General features: G+C 46.0%; 2 protein-coding genes across 2 annotated transcripts in view; both read left to right on the top strand.

Moving 5' to 3' along the window:
• The first annotated feature begins 7,361 nt into the window (after positions 1–7,361).
• LOC144768369 (phosphoenolpyruvate carboxykinase, cytosolic [GTP]-like) lies at positions 7,362–20,443 on the top strand. The gene is made up of 10 exons (XM_078651968.1): positions 7,362–7,502; positions 10,249–10,472; positions 13,906–14,087; positions 14,284–14,487; positions 14,597–14,784; positions 16,412–16,574; positions 16,689–16,913; positions 17,022–17,153; positions 18,652–18,747; positions 19,132–20,443. Exons 2-10 carry the CDS (start codon positions 10,249–10,251, stop codon positions 19,584–19,586), a joined length of 1,869 nt encoding a protein of 622 aa, XP_078508094.1. The 5' UTR covers positions 7,362–7,502; the 3' UTR covers positions 19,587–20,443.
• The window catches only part of LOC144768370 (phosphoenolpyruvate carboxykinase, cytosolic [GTP]-like), an 85,767-nt gene continuing 72,661 nt past the window's right edge, over positions 7,399–20,504 (top strand). Inside the window, exon 1 of the mRNA XM_078651970.1 lies at positions 7,399–7,502. The gene's annotated coding sequence lies outside the window, so the exon portion shown is untranslated. The remainder of the gene's footprint in view (positions 7,503–20,504) is intronic.

The following is a 20,504-nucleotide window of genomic DNA, read 5'->3' as shown; positions in this document are numbered from 1 at the left end:
ATGCGCTATCTGAATGTGCTATCTGTACATTTTGGAACATCATACTGTTGCTGCTTTATGAAAATAAGGTTTATGATGCATTCCTAGCGACTGGCTCAATATTTGCACATTCTTTCTGAATCATTTATTTAATGTCTCCAATAGCTTTCTCTGATTAACTTTTGCACTGCAAATACTTTTCATTGCTAATTTGACTCTGTACCTCCGAGAACATTGACTTTGCCATGATGGATTCTTCTCAGCAACTGCAACCGCGGCGCCCCTGGCTGGTTTTAGTGGCGCACCAGGGTGCTGTGGCGCACAGTTTGGGAACCACTGTCTTACAGAAATCCATTGACTCTGAGGATAGGAATTGAGTTAGACAAAAAAACATTGAATCATGAGCAAGGGGCAGATCCAGAGCCTACTGTAAATATATGTTCGATACCATAGAATTCTGACAAATGTCTGTAGCCAGGACCACTGGTATTTTGTGATTCTGCAACCGTGGTGGTTTCTGCATAAGTATGGATTTGCCACATAATCCAACATTTGCTGCATGATTTACACATTTTACTAAAAAACAAATGGTTTCTAGCTCAAATGGATCAAAATTGACTAAAAATGTGGGGATACGTGTTGCTTTGAAGAGGAAGTCCGTTTGCAAGAGTTGATTGGTCACCTTTCAATTGTCTATTTCTGTATTTGAGTGTTAACCTGTTATTAATGAGATTGAATCCTTGCACAGGTAGTGTTACAGTGCACAAAAAAGACAAACTAATGCAGTAATATTGTCAGAAAATGTGCCCCTTTTCGCTGCTTAATTTTCCTTTTCTTGCAGCATCATTTAATCAACTCTGCCACATAACTTGGTCCTCCCTTGTCACATAATTCCATTGGCCCTGCATATAGCAGTCTGAACAGGCGTAATAAGTGATTATTAGATACTGTAGGTCTTCAATTGAGAAGCTAAAGCTGTCAGTGGGTCGGACACCTTCTTGGAATCAAGGATTAAACAACTGTTTAAATCCACATGCTTTGGGACTATCCCAGTCTAAACTGCAAATCTCCCGTTCTGACTTCAGGACCACGAACAGCTGCCCGCCTCTCCCACCGCCCACCATCCCGGCACGTATCCCCGATCCCAGACTGCATAATTATGTCCATGCACCAGCACTGCACGTGACAGGTTAAAGGTGTACACACCGATCTGGAACGTCTAAGAAACTAAAACTGTTTATTTTCTCATTTAAAGTGTTTATTTTCTTATTTAAAGCAGTTTTGTGTGATGTTAGATTAAAACCAGGATGTGATTTGTTTCATCCGTTTCCATTTTTTAAAACAATCCTGTGAAGTTATTTTCCCGACATTTTAAGAAAGTGATGGCAGATTTCAAAATCTTGCGTCTGCTGCTGGATTTACTAACCGAAATAATTTTTTAAAACCTGTTTTTATTATTTTATTGGCATTTTTCGGACACTATGTTTACAAGCACTACATCCAGTGGCCCTCAATGGGCCCCTCTATCTTTAATCATAGTACGTGTACTCACATGTCCAGCGTAAATAACAAATGGTAAACTAAAATAGGGGGTTAGAGTGCCTTTCAAACCGGCCATAGAGAAGCATGGCTCTGCTGTCGATATTAATCACAGTACACCTTATCACTCCTACATAAAGAGAGGAAAATGGATGCCTAATATAATAATCACATCGGGTTATCAGGCCCCGTTGTCGCAGCCTCTCCCCTTCCTGAAGGTGATCCCTTCCTCTGCACAGGCAGCCACAACCCAAAACCACGGCAAACACCACGCGCCGCACCCCCACCCCCGTCCAATCCCACCATGCCAGCGCTCGAGCACTTTCCTTCGGGGTGACGTAATCGTAACGTGGTGCTGAATAGTCGTGACAGGAACATATCCCAGTCGGTGGTTATCGAGGTCTGCTCACCTCTCATAGTCACATCAGTGAGAAGCGTTGCATATTCCCCGGTACCACTCGCGAGCTCACCTCCCGGTGTGGCTAAGGGGGTAGAGCTGCCGCTGCTGTCCCACTGCACCGCGAGGGGTCGTTTCGCCAGTATCAACTCTTGATCGGAAAACTTAACAGCTTCAGAGAGTTTCTTGGGTCTTGGAATGAACCCCGACTGACACGTCCTCCGTTCCCCCTAATTGCCAGTTTTTTTTAAATTTTTTTATTTAGTACACTCGCTCCAGTGGGGTGACGCACATTGATAGGCGCCCCTTCAGAATGTGGTGAGGGAGGGGGTCCCTCTTAGTTTCCAATGGCTCACAAATATTCACGGGCGGACTATTCCACATTGATGCCACATTGACTAAAATACGTCACTTGAAGGAGCACCATTAAACCACTCATAGGTGGTGGGTGGCATGCAATCACACGCTCAGCCGCCTGCAACTGCTATATATGGCTGCATTCCATTCCTCCATTTTCTTCCCATTTCGGAAGTCCGGATGGGGAGCGGTGTTATAATTGCTTCTCACCATTTGCAATCAGCAAATTATTTTTAACCCCGGCTCCGATTGCAACAGTGCCGGGGCCCTAGACATGCTGGGGCTTATTTACAAGCCTCTTGCGCCACCGGTACGGTACGTCACTTTTTTCAGCGTGGACAAAAGTGACGCACCGACGGCTCAAGGGGCTTCTAAATAAGCCCCGTTATGCTTTGTTGCATTATTCGTGTTGTCTTATGTTACATTATGGTGTGCTACGGCATAGGTTTGTTTTCTAGTCCAAAGCTGTCTTACTTGTTTTATGCGTGGCTGCAATTGGCATGAGGTGGATAATTATGTAGTGTTGTGGCTGCCGTTAGTGCAGCAGGTGTAGTGGCACCAGGCTCCATGGACAGTAGAGGGCTACTTAATTCCAATTATGGCGCCTTTATCCAGCAAAGGTCGCGGTGGGGTAGCCATTCCTCTAACATTAAAACCCTCACTAATTCACTTCAATTAAGTGATTCTGAGGCCACAGGTAATCCTGCCTCCATGGGGGGTTAATGATGTGGTTGCCTACGTGGCATCGGCCACTGGCGACTGCTTGTGGCTTGATTTCAGCTCACACAGCTCCAAAGAGGATTAAGTTGTGTCCATGGAGCACAAAGAGGCTGCGCCGGAAAATACAGGACGGTTCCTGTCCCAGGCTGAGGAAAACTGCCTGCTGTTATCGGCCTTCCATTTGAAATAACGGCCGCCCGGTCAACGTCAGAGCTGTGATGCGCCTCCGCGCGCCAGTCCAGGTGCTAATGTTATAAGGCGCCTCCTGTTGGTCGGGAGATGAGAGAGGCGCCTTTTAGCCCGAGGAACAACCCCAGGATACAAAAAACGTGTTTACGACGGGAGTTGAAACATTATTATTTTTAAAGTGGGAGGCTTTATCAACCATGAAAGATGGGGTTCAAAATTAAGGGCAATCAGATCTACGAAAAGATAGGCCCAAACGCGTTTGTCCCAGTGTGAGGTTCCTTTTCATTGCGAAAGCAATTCTAGCGTGCTCGCGAGCATTGTGGAAGCAGACATGATCTCATTTAGCCAAACACCAAAGATGTTATATTTGTATTTAAAAATTACGGGGCAGATTTACAAGCCCCTGCGCCACTAGTAGTTCACTTTTTGTGACGTACCGGTGGCGTATCTTACTGCTCTATATTTACAAGGACAGGAACATGGCTTTTCCTTTTTTTGTAAATATGGCCTGTTTACGCGCAGCACTTTGCGTGAAAGGGGCATTCCATGGGTGTTGCTGTGGGTGTTCCCACGCAACAAGACACATTTCTAGATTTACAATGAATCGTAAATCTGGAAATGCGTGTGAATGCTACGACTCCCCAGGGGAGGCGTAGGGAGGTGCAACAAGGAGAAATGTTTTCATTTCTCCTCGTTTTTTTCCTCTTTCAATGTGTGCTGCATTCTACAGCACACATTGAAAGAGGAAAATGCCTTCAGTGATTGTTTCTTTGTAGGAATTGGCACAATAACAATCTCCCCACGACGCAGGCATCCTTGGACCATGGTGCAAGGGTGCCTGCGACGGCGCATGGTTGAAGTTTGTGCGCCAGCGCAGGGGGAAGCACAGAGATGCGACATATTGCTGTAAATATGTTGCATCCCTGTGCTTTGAAAGTGACACTGTGCGGCGCAGCCAAATGGTTTATGTTCCGCTCTGAGGGCCTTATTTACACGCCCCTTGCGCCGGCAGTACGTCACTTTTCCCCATTAAAAGTGACGCACCGGCAGCGCAAGGGGCTTGTAAATAAGCCCCTTAGTCACTTTCATTGTAAATCTGCCCCGACATTCCTGGCGAGTAGATGATGTCCTGAATTTTGACCTCTTGTCCTGAATTTTTGTCCTGAATTTTGACCCTTTGTGCTGAATTTTTACACTCACCGTCCAGAATTTGCACCAATGCCAGTTGGTCACCCTACTTGTAGGCTCGGCAGTTGATATGTTCGAGGCTATTGACAAAAGCCGCAGGAAATGCTATATTGCCATATGTAATTGAGGGAAGCAGCTTGGGCACTGCCAGTAAGCGCTCTTGCTCTCCTGTCCAAAAACATGGGGCAAAGAAGCTCTCTGCCTCAGCCTGGCACTGCGGGGGGGACTTACTTCTGGTAGCAACGGTGATTCCAGCAACAAAACACTTACTGATCTGTGCAATGCTGGCATTTTCTGTGAGACTGTGGGATCAGTGCTAAGATACTTTTAAGATTTCTCAAAAGGATCTAATTGTTTATATTTTGTTTCTTTCCGTGCACTTCATTGCTTGGTTTACTCATGAGAAAGTGTCACACATTTGGCAGTTGGATGTCATTCATAAGAATGGTACAAAAGGGGGTGGTGATGGACGGAGCATCTGAATCAATCAAACACTCACACCCAGTCAATAGATCTGGGTTTCATCCATCACCGTTCTTTAGCCCACTCTGCCACCCCAGTTCAGACGTGGCTATATGCAAATCAGTCTGACCCTGTGCCTCATGGGAACAGTCCAGCCCGAACTGCCAAGCCATGTCTTCCCTGGACCGGAAACAAGCTTCCAAGGACCGGTTTCTGGCATTCCAGCCGTCTTCAGCCCGGCTTGCTTGAATCCAGTGGCAAAGGGAGCAAGGGACTCACGTCTGAGCATACCCTGCCACACTTATGGCGGCCAAAAGAGGTACAAAAGGGGGGGGTGATGGACGGAGCATCTGAATCAATCAAACACTCACACCCAGTCAATAGATCTGGGTTTGATCCATCACCGTTCTTTAGCCCACTCTGCCACCCCAGTTCAGACATGGCTTAAACCCAGATCTTTAGACTGGGTGTGAGTGTTTGGTTGATTCAGATGCTCCGCGCATCACCACCCCCTTTTGTACCACTTTTGGCCGCCATAAGTGTGGCAGGGTATGCTCAGACGTGAGTCCCTTGCTCACTTTGCCACTGGATTCAAGCAAGCCAGGCTGAAGACGGCTGGAATGCCAGAAACCGGTCCTCGGAAGCTTGTTTCCGGTCCAGGGAAGACATGGCTTGGCAGTTCGGGCTGGTCTGTTCCCATGAGGCACAGGGTCAGACTGATTCGCATATAGCCATGTCTGAACTGGGGTGGCAGAGTGGGCTAAAGAACGGTGATGGATTAAACCCAGATCTTTAGACTGGGTGTGAGTGTTTGATTGATTCAGATGCTCCGTCCATCACCACCCCCTTTTGTAACACTTTTGGCCGCCATAAGTGTGGCAGGGTATGCTCAGACGTGAGTCCCTTGCTCACTTTGCCACTGGATTCAAGCAAGCCAGGCTGAAGACGGCTGGAATGCCAGAAACCGGTCCTCGGAAGCTTCTTTCCGGTCCAGGGAAGGCTTGGCAGTTCGGGCTGGACTGTTCCCATGAGGCACAGGGTCAGACTGATTTGCATACAGCCATGTCTGAACTGGGGTGGCAGAGTGAGCTAAAGAACGGTGATGGATTAAACCCAGATCTTTAGACTGGGTGTGAGTGTTTGATTGATTCAGATGCTCCGTCCATCACCACCCCCTTTTGTACCACTTTTGGCCACCATAAGTGTGGTAGGGTATGCTCAGACGTGAGTCCCTTGCTCACTTTGCCACTGGATTCAAGCAAGCCAGGCTGAAGACGGCTGGAATGCCAGAAACCGGTCCTCGGAAGCTTGTTTCCGGTCCAGGGAAGACATGGCTTTGCAGTTCGGGCTGGACTGTTCCCATGAGGCACAGGGTCAGACTGATTTGCATATAGCCATGTCTGAACTGGGGTGGCAGAGTGGGCTAAAGAACGGTGATGGATTAAACCCAGATCTTTAGACTGGGTGTGAATGTTTGATTGATTCAGATGCTCCGTCCATCACCACCCCCTTTTGTACCACTCATAAGAATGAGACATTGTAGCACTAAATAAACACAAGTCACTATTCACCACTGCACCAACCAGGATTCAATTCTCTGGCTCTCTGGTTCAGTGCATTAACGAATAGAGGTCCCACGTGGAAAGCCTGGACAGACTCCCATAAGTGTCCTTCCATTCATGTTGCTTTGCAGCTGTTTAAAGATCTTCTATGAGTTTCTTGTTGCTCCAATGGACGTAATTTCTGAAATATTTTTTTCTCATCTTTATTGCTTGATTTTTGCTAGCGAGAAAGTGTCACTCATAATTACGCTGAATGTATGAAAATGTCACACATAAGCAATCTGAAACCTTGGCTGCTATGTCAGCAGCACATGTTGAAATGTTGAGGCCTGCCAATGAGGGTACACAACACTATTCCATATTAAATGCCTAGTGGAGCCTGCTGTGCGCTGCTGCTACAAGGCCCTCGAGTTACTCCTCGTGCTTGAATATACAGCTTAATTCTGCTAACATTGCACGTTTCTGTTTCTTTCGGCCGCACACTGTACTTCGGCCGCGTCCAGAAAACGTGTCCAAAGTGAGCAAACACACCCCTGACGGGCCTCCTCGTTGCGCATGCGCGCTCGCGCTGCCATTACGTGCTGTTGGCCACGAGCCGACCGAGGGTTGTTGTTGTCACCTCACCCGCAATCCAGAAACAGGCAGATCTCCCTGCATCACAATCCGAGTAGGTTAAAGGTCAAGTGCACAACGTATGAAAGCGTCACTCTGGGAGTCTGTCAACAGGACAAAAACACCACTGGAACTCAACGACCACTAATCTGATCAATGATTACCCGCGGGGGGGCTTATTTTTTTGTAGACAGTTAGTTTACAGCTTTGAGGCCCTTTGTACTTCAGTCTACATTATGGGCCGCGTTCCAAGTGGCTGGACGTCGCTCTCTGACGTCAGAGGCGGGCCTGCCCACTTACCTGCGTGAGGGGGGGGGGGGGGGGGGGGGGGTTGACGTGCCCTCAACGACTATTTAATAGAGGCCAGGAGCATCTTTAGCCAAAAGACTCGAAGAGCAAAGGAAGAGAAGACCCCAAGAATCGAGGAAGACCCCGAAGATCTCCGAGAGAATTTGAAGAACTGAGGAAGAGAGCGGAGCGGATATTTACAAGAAAAAGTAAGTAAAACCATGAAGCGGAACGATTACTTCATTTAGATCATGCTTTAAAATATATAATGCGTGCATGTTTTCTTTAATTGCCAATCTATTAGTCACCTTGGTCTTTGTATTTGTTCTGAGTATTTTCCACACGAATATGTATTTGGCGCTGAGCAGCATACAATGGTCACTTTAACACAGTATAATTAATTTATAATTTATGTTACCTGCAGAGTTCTGTCTTTCTTTCTTTCATCCTTTTTCTTTCTTTCTCGAATTTTGATGCACGAAGGACTGTATATCGTTTTAGGGGTTATTTGATACTTTTGGCCACAATTCTACTCGCCTGGTATCAGTTTTTATGAAGTCTTCCACTGCGGGGTGTGTGTGTGGGGGGGGGATTTTGTCTCTTATACAAGAGCCCTTCTCACATCACATCTGATAGGTACGATAGTTATCGACCTCGGGCAGATGAAAGGAAGAGTCAGTCCTGTTAGGAAAAGCGCATATTCCAGCATTGGCTCTCAGCCAGCTGAGCTTTCTCACCATCAGCAGAAAATAGTCACAACAGGAAGCTGTAGTCGTGCATTCTTTCCCAGCATCACCGATGCATCAGTCCAAAGAGGCGCCACGGGGACCATTTACCAGACAAATCAGCCTAGTTAGAAGCACCTTAAAGACAGAGCTCTCAGCCGTCTTTCTACCCGTGTGCACTTTAGCGCCAACATTGTTCTGATGCTTCATTCAGAGGCCTGAATGCAATGTGTGTTGACAGTCGTGCACATATGTCCATACTCAAACTTAGTCACCAGTGCACACGTCCGGTGAGGGACGTTGAGACTACATGCAATAATTGTGATCACAATTAAGAGTGCGCTATGGGACTCCACATTCCGTGTGATCTTGAGCAAACACGCCATTTCACGATCAACGGCGTAGTAAGGGTGCCGGGGGCCTTGTGCATGCAAGGAAAATGCCCCCACCCCCCTCGATTACTAATAAATGACAGCAATAGCCAGGGTTCATGGGCCCCTGAGGGCACTTGGCCTCGGTGTCACTGCACCTGCTGCAGTGGCACAGAGGTGTTCCAAGTGGATTTACGTGTAACTAAGCCATGCTGGAGCTTAAATAGCGCACATGCATTATTATTGAAATATCTCTTATATTCCGCTGTTTCCCTTCATTGTGCTGTGTACATCTGTTATTGGGATATCCGATTCCTCACCCTGACTTCTTGGAGTTTACACGCTGTTCATTCCTTGTTTCACTTTCACGACTACTCGCCCAGGGGCCTGTGATTTCTGCCCTCCGTGACTGTATGGTGTAAAAAATATGGAGCCCGGGATAAAATGTTATAAAGCGCCCCTCCATACTTTTAACCGATATTTAAGGTATTTAGGGTCAGCAATTGAAATTTGTGCTTATAAGTTAAATGTAGTATTTGTAAGTATATGTATATAAAAGTTATATGTAAGATTCCTCGTCCAATCGGGAGTGCAGAGGAGCTGCACCTCTGTGTGTGCGGCACGTGCGCTCGATCCACTCGAGTCCTGCACTCACCAGCACCGGCAGGAACCACACGGAGCTAAGGCAGGGACAGGGCGGGCACAAAGCTTATGCAGGGACTGTGTGGAGCTCATGCAGGGACCGCATGGGTCCCATGCAGTGCCTACACAGAACTCATCCATGTACTACACAGAGCTCTTGCTGGGATTACACAGAGCTCATACAGGCCCCTTCCTCCCCCCTTCATATTACAACTCTTTCCTATCGCTCCCTTTAAAGTATGCAGCCATTCGCTTTGTTTCTCACGCTATGCCCTTCTGTTAAATTAGGCTATAACCAGGAATTATACGGGGGGGGGGGGGGGGGGGGAAATTAGGCGGCAAGGTTGACTAAATTATACATAAAGAAAAAGCACCTTATGCGGCACTGTGCAGTACACACATATATATATTATATACGTAAAAGTACCAGTTTAACATCCAAATAGAGTAATAGGCCATTTAAGGGTGACCAGTGAATCTTTGCACAGGGCCTTCCACTGCGTGGCAACATGGGTCGCCACAATTTTGGCAACTTTTGATCCGTATGAGCTAGAAACGCCATTTTTTGTTGTTAACATCGGCAGATTATGAAGCAGACGGGTTATGTGGCAAATCCATAATTATGCGGAAAGCTGTCACTGTTTTTCTGTCTTTCTTCCTTTGTGCTTTTCCCGCTTTTTGCTCTGTACTTAAGTTCAATTAGGACAACTAATTGCCAGACCCCTAGAATGAGTGCCAGTGGGCCCCTCTCCTGCAACCACCGTCTCAAATTAAGTACTATTGCTTCTCTCTCCGCTTCAATCCAGCATTAAACTTTACCAAGAATTGTTACATGCCCTGAAGGGGCAGTTTGTGATTCTTTGAGATTGTAGATGCGTGGGATTGGTGCTGTTAAGATTGAAAGGATACTTCATCATGCTTTAAATTCAACAAAGTGCCCGAAGACACTCCAGGTGGTGTGTGCCACGCAAGTGTTGCTAGTGGTGGTGCCCGAAACATACTGAGATCAGCATCTGTGGTCGGCATCCTCCTGGCAGGGTGTTGCCCGCTTTTATCAAACAGGGCAGGTGTTGGTTGGTCGTTAACGGTGTCAGTCGAGAAAACTCTAGTTGGGAGCCGAGGGGAAGGGTTATCTCCCGTCTGTCCTATCTGTCCCTTATTTCCTTAATTTAAATGAATATTTGGTGCAATGCTGACGCTCTTCGGTCTCTCCTAAGATGGCGCCCCTGCTGCAGACCGAGCTGAAGATCACCAGCAGGATGATCCAGGGTGACCTGAACAGCCTGAGCCCAGGCGTGAGGGCCTTTGTGGTGGGCAATGCCAAGGTGTGCCAGCCCGAGAGCATCCACATCTGTGACGGGTCCGAGGGGGAGAACGAGCGGATCCTGGCGCTCATGGAGGAGAGCGGCATGGTCAAGAGGCTGACCAAGTATGAGAACTGGTGAGTGAAGGGCGCCCTCTGCCGGGGAAGGGTGGGCTCTGTGTCCAGGAAACACTTGTTTAAATCACGACCCGCTCTTAATTAAGCCTTCTCTTTAGTAGTCTTGCCTCCAGTGCCACATATGTAGCAGCATATAGTGTAACATGTCTTTTACGTACAGATCGACTAACTGGCTCGTTCCCTCACAGATAAACCCACTCACTCACACATACCTTTGACATTTGGAAATTGGGGAAAGTCTGCTCATTTACTGTTAGTAGCTGCCTTATTACACCTTATGTAATATTATGGGAATCTCTGTACAAAGTGCCCTGGAGATTTAAGCGAATATTAGTCATCATCACCCTAGAATAATAATGCTCAAATCCTTTAACCCTAGCAGTTTTAAAGACTTATTTCACGGATATCGGATATGTACATCATTTTTAAGTCACCACTCTGAAATATAGGAGGAAACTAGTGTGGAGCAGCAGTGAAAGCGGTGGTTCGGGGCAGTGCTTAATTTGTAAACGAATAGCTGGCTGCTGTTGCCGAAAATGTTGTTCAGGCCCTTGCGCCGGTGCTCTCGGAGGTGGGGGGTAGGGGCGAGAACCAATTATACCCAGTCTTGATCTCACTTCGTGACCCTTTTAATCGACCGCCCAACACTCATTGCCTATTTGTCTCACTTTTTTTTGCCCCAGACTTCGTTTTTCCGTAACCACCGTCCTCCTTTCCTCATTATGTGTTTTTTTGTTGCTCTGGGTCAGGGGTACTCATAGTACGGCCCGCGGGCCGCTGGCGGCCCGGCAAGCCTTCCCCGGCGGCCCGCGGACCTTTCAGACATCGTACCCGAGTTTTTTTTTTTTTGGTTTTATTTTAAATGCTGTCTGCAACCTGAGCTGACTCCGGGACTCTGCTGCCTGTGGGGGCCGGGCGATTTCCACTGTAGTCAGAGGGGCGCTGAGAGGTGAAAATGGCCTCATTAACATGCTAATGGTCTTTTAAAGACCTCTGAAATGATTGGGTGCGGCTGTGTGCGCGCGCCTGGAAGCTGTCACAGCCCGGGAAAGGGGGGGGGGGGGGAAGGGCACACAGGCAGGGTACTTGCCCAAGCCCAATATTTACTGCCGAGACCCCCTCCCACCCCTGGGCTCTTGCTCGCAGTTAATGGCCCTTCTGGTAGAGCCCGCAGCCCTGCTCTGCTCGCCATCAGGACCAATCATCTCCACCGCAGCCCACGTGTGGCTATCGATGGCTTCTCTTGCCCCGGGGTCCCGCTTTGATATGCTAATCCGCCTGAGTCCAAAACTCTGCAGAGATCATATTAATGTTGCTCATACCGAGCCCGGCCTCCCCGCAGCTGCATATGCACAGATCCAATTTCAAAAGAAATTAACGAGGGCGGATTCTCTGCTTTTAATGAGTTGAAAGTATGTTTGGTAGTATGTTTCCCTGTAAAGCGCTTCAGCCGCAAAATCTCAAAGCGCTGTATTGGTAGTTGGTGTTATGTAATTCTATCGCTTGTCGACTTCTTATTGGCCCCAGAGAGATGAAAGGTCGAGGGGGTGCGCCAGAACTGGAACCGGTGGTTTGCAGGCTGCCCACAAGCCCTTGCAGCATGTGCATTATTCCACTGAGCAGATTTACATGGTTCCTTTACATTCGAAGAAAGTGTAAACTGCCTTTAACTAATAGTCGGGGCGTTTAATAATACTCCCTTGTTATTCTGCATGAAAACTCTGCCCCTTTGGAGCTGCCACGTCTAAATATTTGGATGAAAAGATAACACGCTGACACTTGGCCCCTGTCGTTTGTGATGTGAAGTCTGGATGGCAAACTCAGAGAAGTTACGGTTTGGCTGCATTTGTGATCACGCAGCCGTCCTGCCCCAGGCATCTTTCGATGCTTAAACAGCGCCGTCGCCCCTGGGCCAAGAAGAGAGGCCACGACAGCCACGAGAGCGCCTCTCCCATCGCCCTGGGCAACGTAAAATACAAACCACTTTCTCTGAAAAACATTCTTTTTCTACTGTTGGGGGTGGGCAGAGGGAGTTCAGTGGAATTAATACAATCTGATATCGTTTGGGTTTTAAGAGATCTCAGGCTTGTCAGATCGCTTCGAGGTGAATGGCATTGGACTGGCAGGCGCTCTTGTCTCGGGCTATAAACATTGGCGGCGTGGATGTAATTACCGCCAGTATCTCTGGAAATCTCGGGCTCGCCGCCCAGCGAGATGCGCTGAGGCCCAGCTCTTGTTTACATTGTTAGTATGAACTGTCACTTTAAATGGGCTCACCTGCGACATAAAGCAAAAAATAGCCATGTGGTGTCATTGGAAAAGAACCACACCCTTTATGTTATGCAGATTTGTAGAGCGCACTATTACCCAGAAGGGTATCCTGGTGCTGAGCAGGTGTGAATGTAGCCAAATCTAGGACCTATTCGAAAAGCCACGTCTTCGTCTTCTTGTGGAATGCAGCGAGGAGGAGGCTCTTAGGTGTAGTGGCAGGTCTTTCCACGCTTTAGGAGCAATGTAGTATACGTGAGGGAAGGGGAGTGAGGGAGGGAGAGAGGGAAGGGGAGGGAGTGAGGGGAAGGGAAGGGGAGTGAGGGAGGGAAAGGGGGAATAGGGGGAAGGGGAGTGAGGGGAAGGGAATGGGTGTGAATGTGAGTGAGGGAAGGAGAGGGAAGGAGGAGGGAGGGAGAGGGAGGGAGAAGGAAGGAGAGGGAGGGAGAGGGAAGGAGAGGGAGGGAGAGGGAAGGAGAGGGAGGGAGAGGGAAGGAGAGAGGGAGACAGTCAGAATGAGGGAGAGATAGGGAGAGAGAGGTAGTGAGAGGGAGTGAGACAGTCAGAGTGAGTGAGACAGAGGGAGACTGGGGAGGGAGAGAGGGAGATAGAGGGAGACAGAGAGAGAGAGAGAGAGAGAGAGAGAGAGAGAGAGAGAGAAAGAGAGAAAGAGAGAGAGGTGTATATGCCTGGTATGGTAGCTCAGTGGATGAAGGCGTCTGCTGCAGGGACCTGTGTTCAACCTCATGGTCGCAGTTTTTTTGTTGTTGCTCTAGGCCCGCCCCCTCCCCCACTGACCCCGCCCCCACCGGTGCGGCCCTCGGACACAAACCACACTGTAAATTTGGCCCCCAAGAGAAAGTTTGTGAGTACCCATGCTCTGGGTCAAAGTTTGTAAATGAAAAATTAGTGCCGGTCTTCAACAATGAGCGCTGGTGGGTCCCAACTGCAACCTCGAGCTCATGTTAAGCACTGGTGGGTGATATGAAGCTATTACAAATATACTCCATTACTTTATCCAAATCATTCAACAGTGGAACACATTCCCTGCACGTGTGCTATGATACACACACGGTCACAATTCTCAATGGCACTTCCCATAGTACAGTTTCTGTCGTGGTATTTGTCTAAGAGTCCTGACGCAGTCCGTCCTCTCTTTCCACAGCTGGCTGGCTCTCACCGACCCCAGGGATGTGGCCCGAATCGAGAGCAGGACGGTCATCGTTACTCAAGAGCAGAGGGACACCGTGCCCCTCTCCAAGACCGGAACCAGCCAGCTCGGGCGCTGGATGTCCGAGGGGGACTTCGATAAGGCGTTCAAGGCCCGGTTTCCAGGATGCATGAAAGGTGAGAGTTAACTTAAGAGACAGTATCATTCAGGGAGATATGCTAACAGTGACAATCACCAGATTCACTTTTTTTCTTTTAAATCGCAAAAAAGCTTCCCGAATTTTTCATTTGTGAATTTCTTTGATTGTGAGTAAATTGTTTATGACCTGTTTTACATATTTGTCCTTCATTTTGAACCCGTTTTGTTTCACAGGTCGCACCATGTACGTCATCCCTTTCAGCATGGGTCCCATTGGGTCGCCCCTGTCCAAGATTGGGATTGAGCTGACGGACTCGCCGTACGTCGTGGCCAGCATGAGGATCATGACCCGGATGGGCACCGACGTCTTGAGAGCCCTGGGCAGCGGCGAGTTTGTGAAATGCCTCCACTCGGTCGGCTGCCCCCTACCACTGAAAAGTATGTTAGTGACGTGTTCTTGTGGTCATTCCCTTACACCCATCCCTAGGCTGACATGCGGCTAGTGAGTCCAGGCGCATTAGTAAGGCATCTTCCTGTGTGTCCACAGAACCCTTGGTGAACAACTGGCCCTGTAACCCGGATATGACGCTCATCGCACACGTTCCTGAACGCAGAGAGATCGTGTCCTTCGGCAGCGGCTACGGAGGGAACTCCTTGTTGGGGAAAAAGTGCTTTGCGCTGAGGATCGCCAGCAGGATTGCCAAGGAGGAGGGATGGCTGGCTGAACACATGCTGGTAAGAGATGGATAAAGGAATATTATGTAGACTCAAAACGCCAACAACATCCAAGGGCCTTATTGAGACTTTGGTGGACGGTTACTCCATTACAAAGATGACGGGTATACTATTCACCTTATTACAAGTGCACTACAGCCTAATGCACATGTAATAAGGCAGATGGGAACTCCCATCGACCTTATTACAAGTGCATTCACCAACATCTAAATTAGGCCCTAAATCAATGGCTACTGTCTTTCATCTCCATAAGCAGTTATCAAAATAAAACTGGACATAATACAAATGCCACCAAGTAAAATGTATAGCACAGTCGCCATTGTAGGCAAGCAGATAGTAGTACATCACATAACTAATATCTAATAATACCAGAAGTAAAGGCTAAATTGAGGCAATCAAGAGTGCTGCAAACAATGTTTTGATCTCTTTATTTTTTATTTTTTTGTCTTTTTCCCAAGTTTTATATAGTGAAAACTTGACCCAAATGTATCAGAGCTCTTTACACGAGCACCAGTTGCATTACATGAGGACACATTCATTTTTGTTAGGCACTGGGAGGTTAAGTGATTTGCGCAGAATCACAAGATATTGCACCTCCTTGCCGAGACTTGAACCTGGTTCCCCAGATTTGAGGTTGACTGCCCTAGCTGTTAGGCCACATCTACCATCTTTATACTTGAAGCTTTACAAGGAAAAGCTAGAGAACTTAAATATTTTCACACTGGAGGAAAGAGTGCATCAAAGAACCATTAGATAAAGCTGATGCAATACTTATAGGGTGTAAAATCAGTAAATGTGGTAAACATTTTTCAGTTATAAAGTACTAATAAACATTGATATTGGACCAGGAGAAAGCTGAAGGATTGGTTGATTTAAAATCTGAACATACTTTGAGAAGGGAACAGTAGTACCTGCTTGGATTATACCATTTTAAAAAGATGTATGAAACACTGTAAATTAATTTAAAACAACCTTCGATAGAACTTGTTATAGCTGTGTAATGCGAAGTGCAAATTTAGTAGCATATTCTCTTCCTATGGTCTTGAGTGTAACTGATGGTGGACTCTCTTAATGTGCCAAAGACACAGCATTCTTCTACTACCCACGTAGGCAGAAGTAGTCTAGATTCAGAATGCTAAAGAGACCAACAAGGGAGTGGAGGGTGGAAAATCTGGAAACCATGGATAGTTGGCGGTGGTAAAATCGAGGTCAGAGGTCCTAGGAATGGAAATGCAGGAAATAGAATATGATTGAAGTAGAATCAAATACATATAGGACAGGTGGATGAGGCCCCAGGTAAGCAGGGGCTACAGCAGAGTTTCTTGTTTAATATTACGCAAATACATTGAAAAAGAGCCCAGATACACTCATTATCGACCTTATCATAAAACCACTTACCCACAAAAATCTAAATCACAGACCTCAGTGGTTAGAATCATCTAAAACTATCTCTTGGAAAAGAAATAACGCAAATATATTGCACCAAAAATTTTGTTCTACCGCAGACATGCAGAAAACTTTGGTTTGTTCAATGAAGAGAATTATAGATCAAAGCAGTGTGCCCCATTTTGCACAATGATTGATGCAAAATGGTAAGTAGTAAGCAACCAACTATTTTTTTCCACAGATATTGGGCATCACAAACCCAGATGGTGAGAAGAAGTATTTTGCAGCCGCCTTCCCTAGTGCATGTGGGAAAACCAACTTGGCCATGATGAACCCAACTTTGCCTGGCTGGAAAGTTGAGTGTGTAGGAGATGATATTGCCTGGATGAAGTTTGATGAACAAGGTAACCTGCTTATTGTATGGCTACAGATGACCTTTATGACGTAATTTGAATGGTGTGCTACATTCTACGCAAGTCTTCCGTTCCTTTCTAATCAACTGCTTTGCTCTGTTGCAGGTAACCTCAGGGCTATTAATCCTGAGAACGGATTTTTTGGTGTTGCTCCTGGAACGTCAGAAAAGACAAACCCGAACGCCATGAAGACCATCGAGAAGAACACAATCTTCACCAATGTTGGGGAGACCAGTGATGGAGGCATCTACTGGGAGGGCATGGAGAAGACCGTTGAATGCGGAGTGACTCTGACCTCATGGAAGAACAAGGAATGGACTCAGGACTGTGGTAAGGAGGAGAATGCTCTGTACATATAAAACGTAACACATTCCCACTCTATTGTGTAGACTTGTTGTCTGATGCTCAGGCGTCTTCTCATATTTTCTTTCACTCTAGATGAGCCATGTGCCCACCCCAACTCCCGGTTCTGCACTCCTGCCAGCCAGTGTCCCATCATTGATCCGGCATGGGAATCCCCTGAGGGCGTGCCCATCGAGGGCATCATTTTTGGAGGACGGAGACCCAAAGGTGACAATTCTAAAAAACTTTGAATGGAAGAAATACTGCACACCTTCAGTGGCTGTTTATTTAATCGCTGTTTAGTCAGATAATTAAAAAAGAAACTGTTTTGGGGCATGTTGTATAAAATAACTTTTGGTAGATTGCACTTAATTTGCATTGATACTAAATCACCAGTAATAATACTAGTAAAAGATTCTGTTAAATATTTGCACTTAGCAAAAATGTCAATTTAAGGAGAAGTATCTGGAAGCAATATTTTTAGTACAAGTGCAAAAAATATAATTCGTGAGTTATTGGAGAATTGAGATTAATAGGGTACCGCACTATTTTGTGTCTTTGCTCTTCCACTATGGTCACTCTTTGGTAACTGTTCTAAGCATGTTTTTCTGTTTTCTGACCCTGCTCTGATCATGTTTTCTGTAAAGGGAGATTTGTGCATTTACTGCTCTTTCTGTCAGTACCTACTTCACATTACTCTTGTGACAACTCGCCTCTAATGCCTCTGTGCTCTAATAGTGCATCTCCATTGAAATATGCTAATCTATTCTACAGTTTTTATACCCTGTGGTATTTGAGTGTCTGTGTTCTTTTTACCCTCTCATTTCATCATCTAACCTACAGACAGTTAGATCCTCACATTTCTACATTGGATTTTTTCCCTTCCTGGGTCTCAGTCTTTCAAACTCAAACAGTAATTTTTCACATAATTTATGACACCCTTGTTCAGGATCAGAAATTATTGATCCATCTGAATCGTAGCAAAACTTGCTAGTTGACCAACGCGTCCATTGTAGAAATCTGTGTGTATCCTGAAGGTCCCAGGTATGAACTATTGTGGGTTCACTCAATCTTTCATTATTCTGTGGCCACTCAAATGAGTTACTTTAAGTTTGCAACTAATTACCTCCTGTTATTAGCAACCTGAAAAGAGACAAATGGTAGAGATCCCTAAATAGGCACGGGTATTCTTATTATGTATAACAACCCCTCTGCCTAAAATTCTAATCACATTCTCTCCCATTGTCAAGAGACCTGAAGACCCCTGTGGTTTTCACGATGTTAAGACCACATCTCTCTCTATCTCTCTTACATCCAGTGCTTTAAATGGATAGCGTACCTGCACTTCTTTAATTTGAAGGGGAGAGTACCTGCACTCCTCAGCACTGCCGCAATACATTTAATGAGAAAGTACCAGCAATTCTCAGGAACAAATAGGTGCTCTGAATACAGACTACCAGCACCTCTATATTTCCACTTAAACCACCTCTTACATCCATAAACTGTATCCCATTACCAACATTTTTTCACTGATAACAGCATCCCAAAGCTTTTTTGAAGCCCTGTTGGCTCTAGATAGGGCCCGAAGAAACAAACGTTTATTAAAAGACCTGTACTTGTATAGACATAGCACTGAGCTGTTGAAGTTTTAAGTTCTATGTACAAAATGCACACAATAGAGATATTGTTGGACTTCTGTCTGAACACACCGTTCTCTGATTTGTAGGTGTTCCTTTGGTCTATGAAGCACTGAACTGGCAGCATGGAGTGTTTGTGGGGGCGGCCATGAGATCTGAGTCAACAGCAGCCGCAGAGCACAAAGGTGAGTCCAACGTCAGGTGTGCCCTATAAAATGCACTACTGTGACACCTGTACGCCAGAAACTACCCCAACATTCAAATGATTGACTGACGTGAAAGTTTCTTTCTTCCTCTTCTCAGCCTGAAAATAATAATTTTCTCCTCCCTATAAAAGCTCCTCTTTAAGACTAATAGCCTGACATGGTACGGACTCTCCCTCAGGCCCTTATGCTCACAGTCACACTGACAATGACCTCATGTTTTGGTTTCCCCATATGCAGGTTTTACCTCTGATATACTTCCTTGTAAAACCCACCTCTCTGAATGTAAACAAATGTGCGACCATTATGTATATCTAAAATAATATAACTTACGATTGACGTATTCCTATTTCCCTGTATTTTCAGGTAAAATCATCATGCATGACCCTTTTGCCATGAGACCTTTCTTTGGTTACAACTTTGGCCGCTACCTCGCCCACTGGCTGAGCATGGAGCACTTCCCTGCTGCCAAACTGCCCAAAATCTTCCACGTCAACTGGTTCCGCAAAGACACACAAGGTAGCTTCCTCTGGCCCGGCTATGGTGAGAACTCCCGTGTTCTGGAGTGGATGTTCCGAAGGATCAACGGTGAGGAGTGTGCGGAGCGCACTGCCATCGGTTATATGCCTACTACCACAGACTTCAACTTAAAAGGTCTCAAAGATGTCAACATGGCAGAGCTTTTCCACTTGTCCAGGGACTTCTGGGAAGAGGAGGTGGAAGACATCAAGAAATACTTTGAAGAACAAGTCAATGCTGACCTCCCATATGAAATAGAGCGGGAGCTTCTCGAGCTGGAGAACAGAATTAAACAGATGTGAGCTGCTGGTCAAAGAGGGATTCATGAACCATTATGTGAATAGACTTCACCAACACTTCTGAGAATTCACTCACTAAGAACCAGATAAAGGCCCAGGACTAATTGCTCCTAGATTGGGCTGTAAAGAGTATGGACATATGTATGGCCAGCTCAGTGAATACACAGAGGCACAGTAGAGCTGGCCACTTTAATACTGTCTCTTGTATGCTTAGAATTATTGTTTACATTTATCTGTACATTATGGATATGTTAAAAGTTGGTATGTATTTGAAGCCAGTGGATGCTTTGAAGATTTCTTGTGATTTTACTGACCTCAGTTAAATCCATCAAGGCTGAGCTTCAACTCAGGGATTTCCGAACAATTAGTGCTGGTCTTCAACAATGAGCGCTGGTGGGTCCCAACTGCAACCTCGAGCTCATGTTAAGCACTGGTGGAACATTATATTTGTGAATGTACGAGAGGGAAACATGAACTGTGTAAATGTACCTTGGCGTTTCCACCTTGTTGTAGAAATTTGGAATTTCATTAGTAATCCTGGATTTCAAAATAATTTAATAATGACGTAAATTCTGCACGTGGTATCAAATTAGCCTCTTTGTTGTAAATAATTAAGCAATGATATATGAGAGAAAGAGAAGCAAATACTATGTAGTTGAAACATGTACAGGGTATATACAGTCTTTATTTATTTTTAAAATGTATGTGTGTCTATATATTTCAAAACGATTTGTTTCCAATTCAATACATTTTAAAACAATCGTTGTACATTTATTGCACCTTATTTTTCTAAGCCGTATTTTCTGTAATTTCAATTGTTTTTCATCATTGTTCTACTATTTATTAAATCACTTTTTTTTTACAAACCTTTGAAAGTGGTCCTGATTTAAATAAACATGAGGCAACCCTCTGTTTCTAGGA

The sequence above is a fragment of the Lissotriton helveticus genome, chromosome 7, assembly GCF_964261635.1.
Source record: "Lissotriton helveticus chromosome 7, aLisHel1.1, whole genome shotgun sequence".
Taxonomy (NCBI): Eukaryota; Metazoa; Chordata; class Amphibia; order Caudata; family Salamandridae; genus Lissotriton; species Lissotriton helveticus.
Note: the sequence above shows the minus strand (reverse complement) of the source record. Positions and strands in the feature narration are given on the sequence as shown.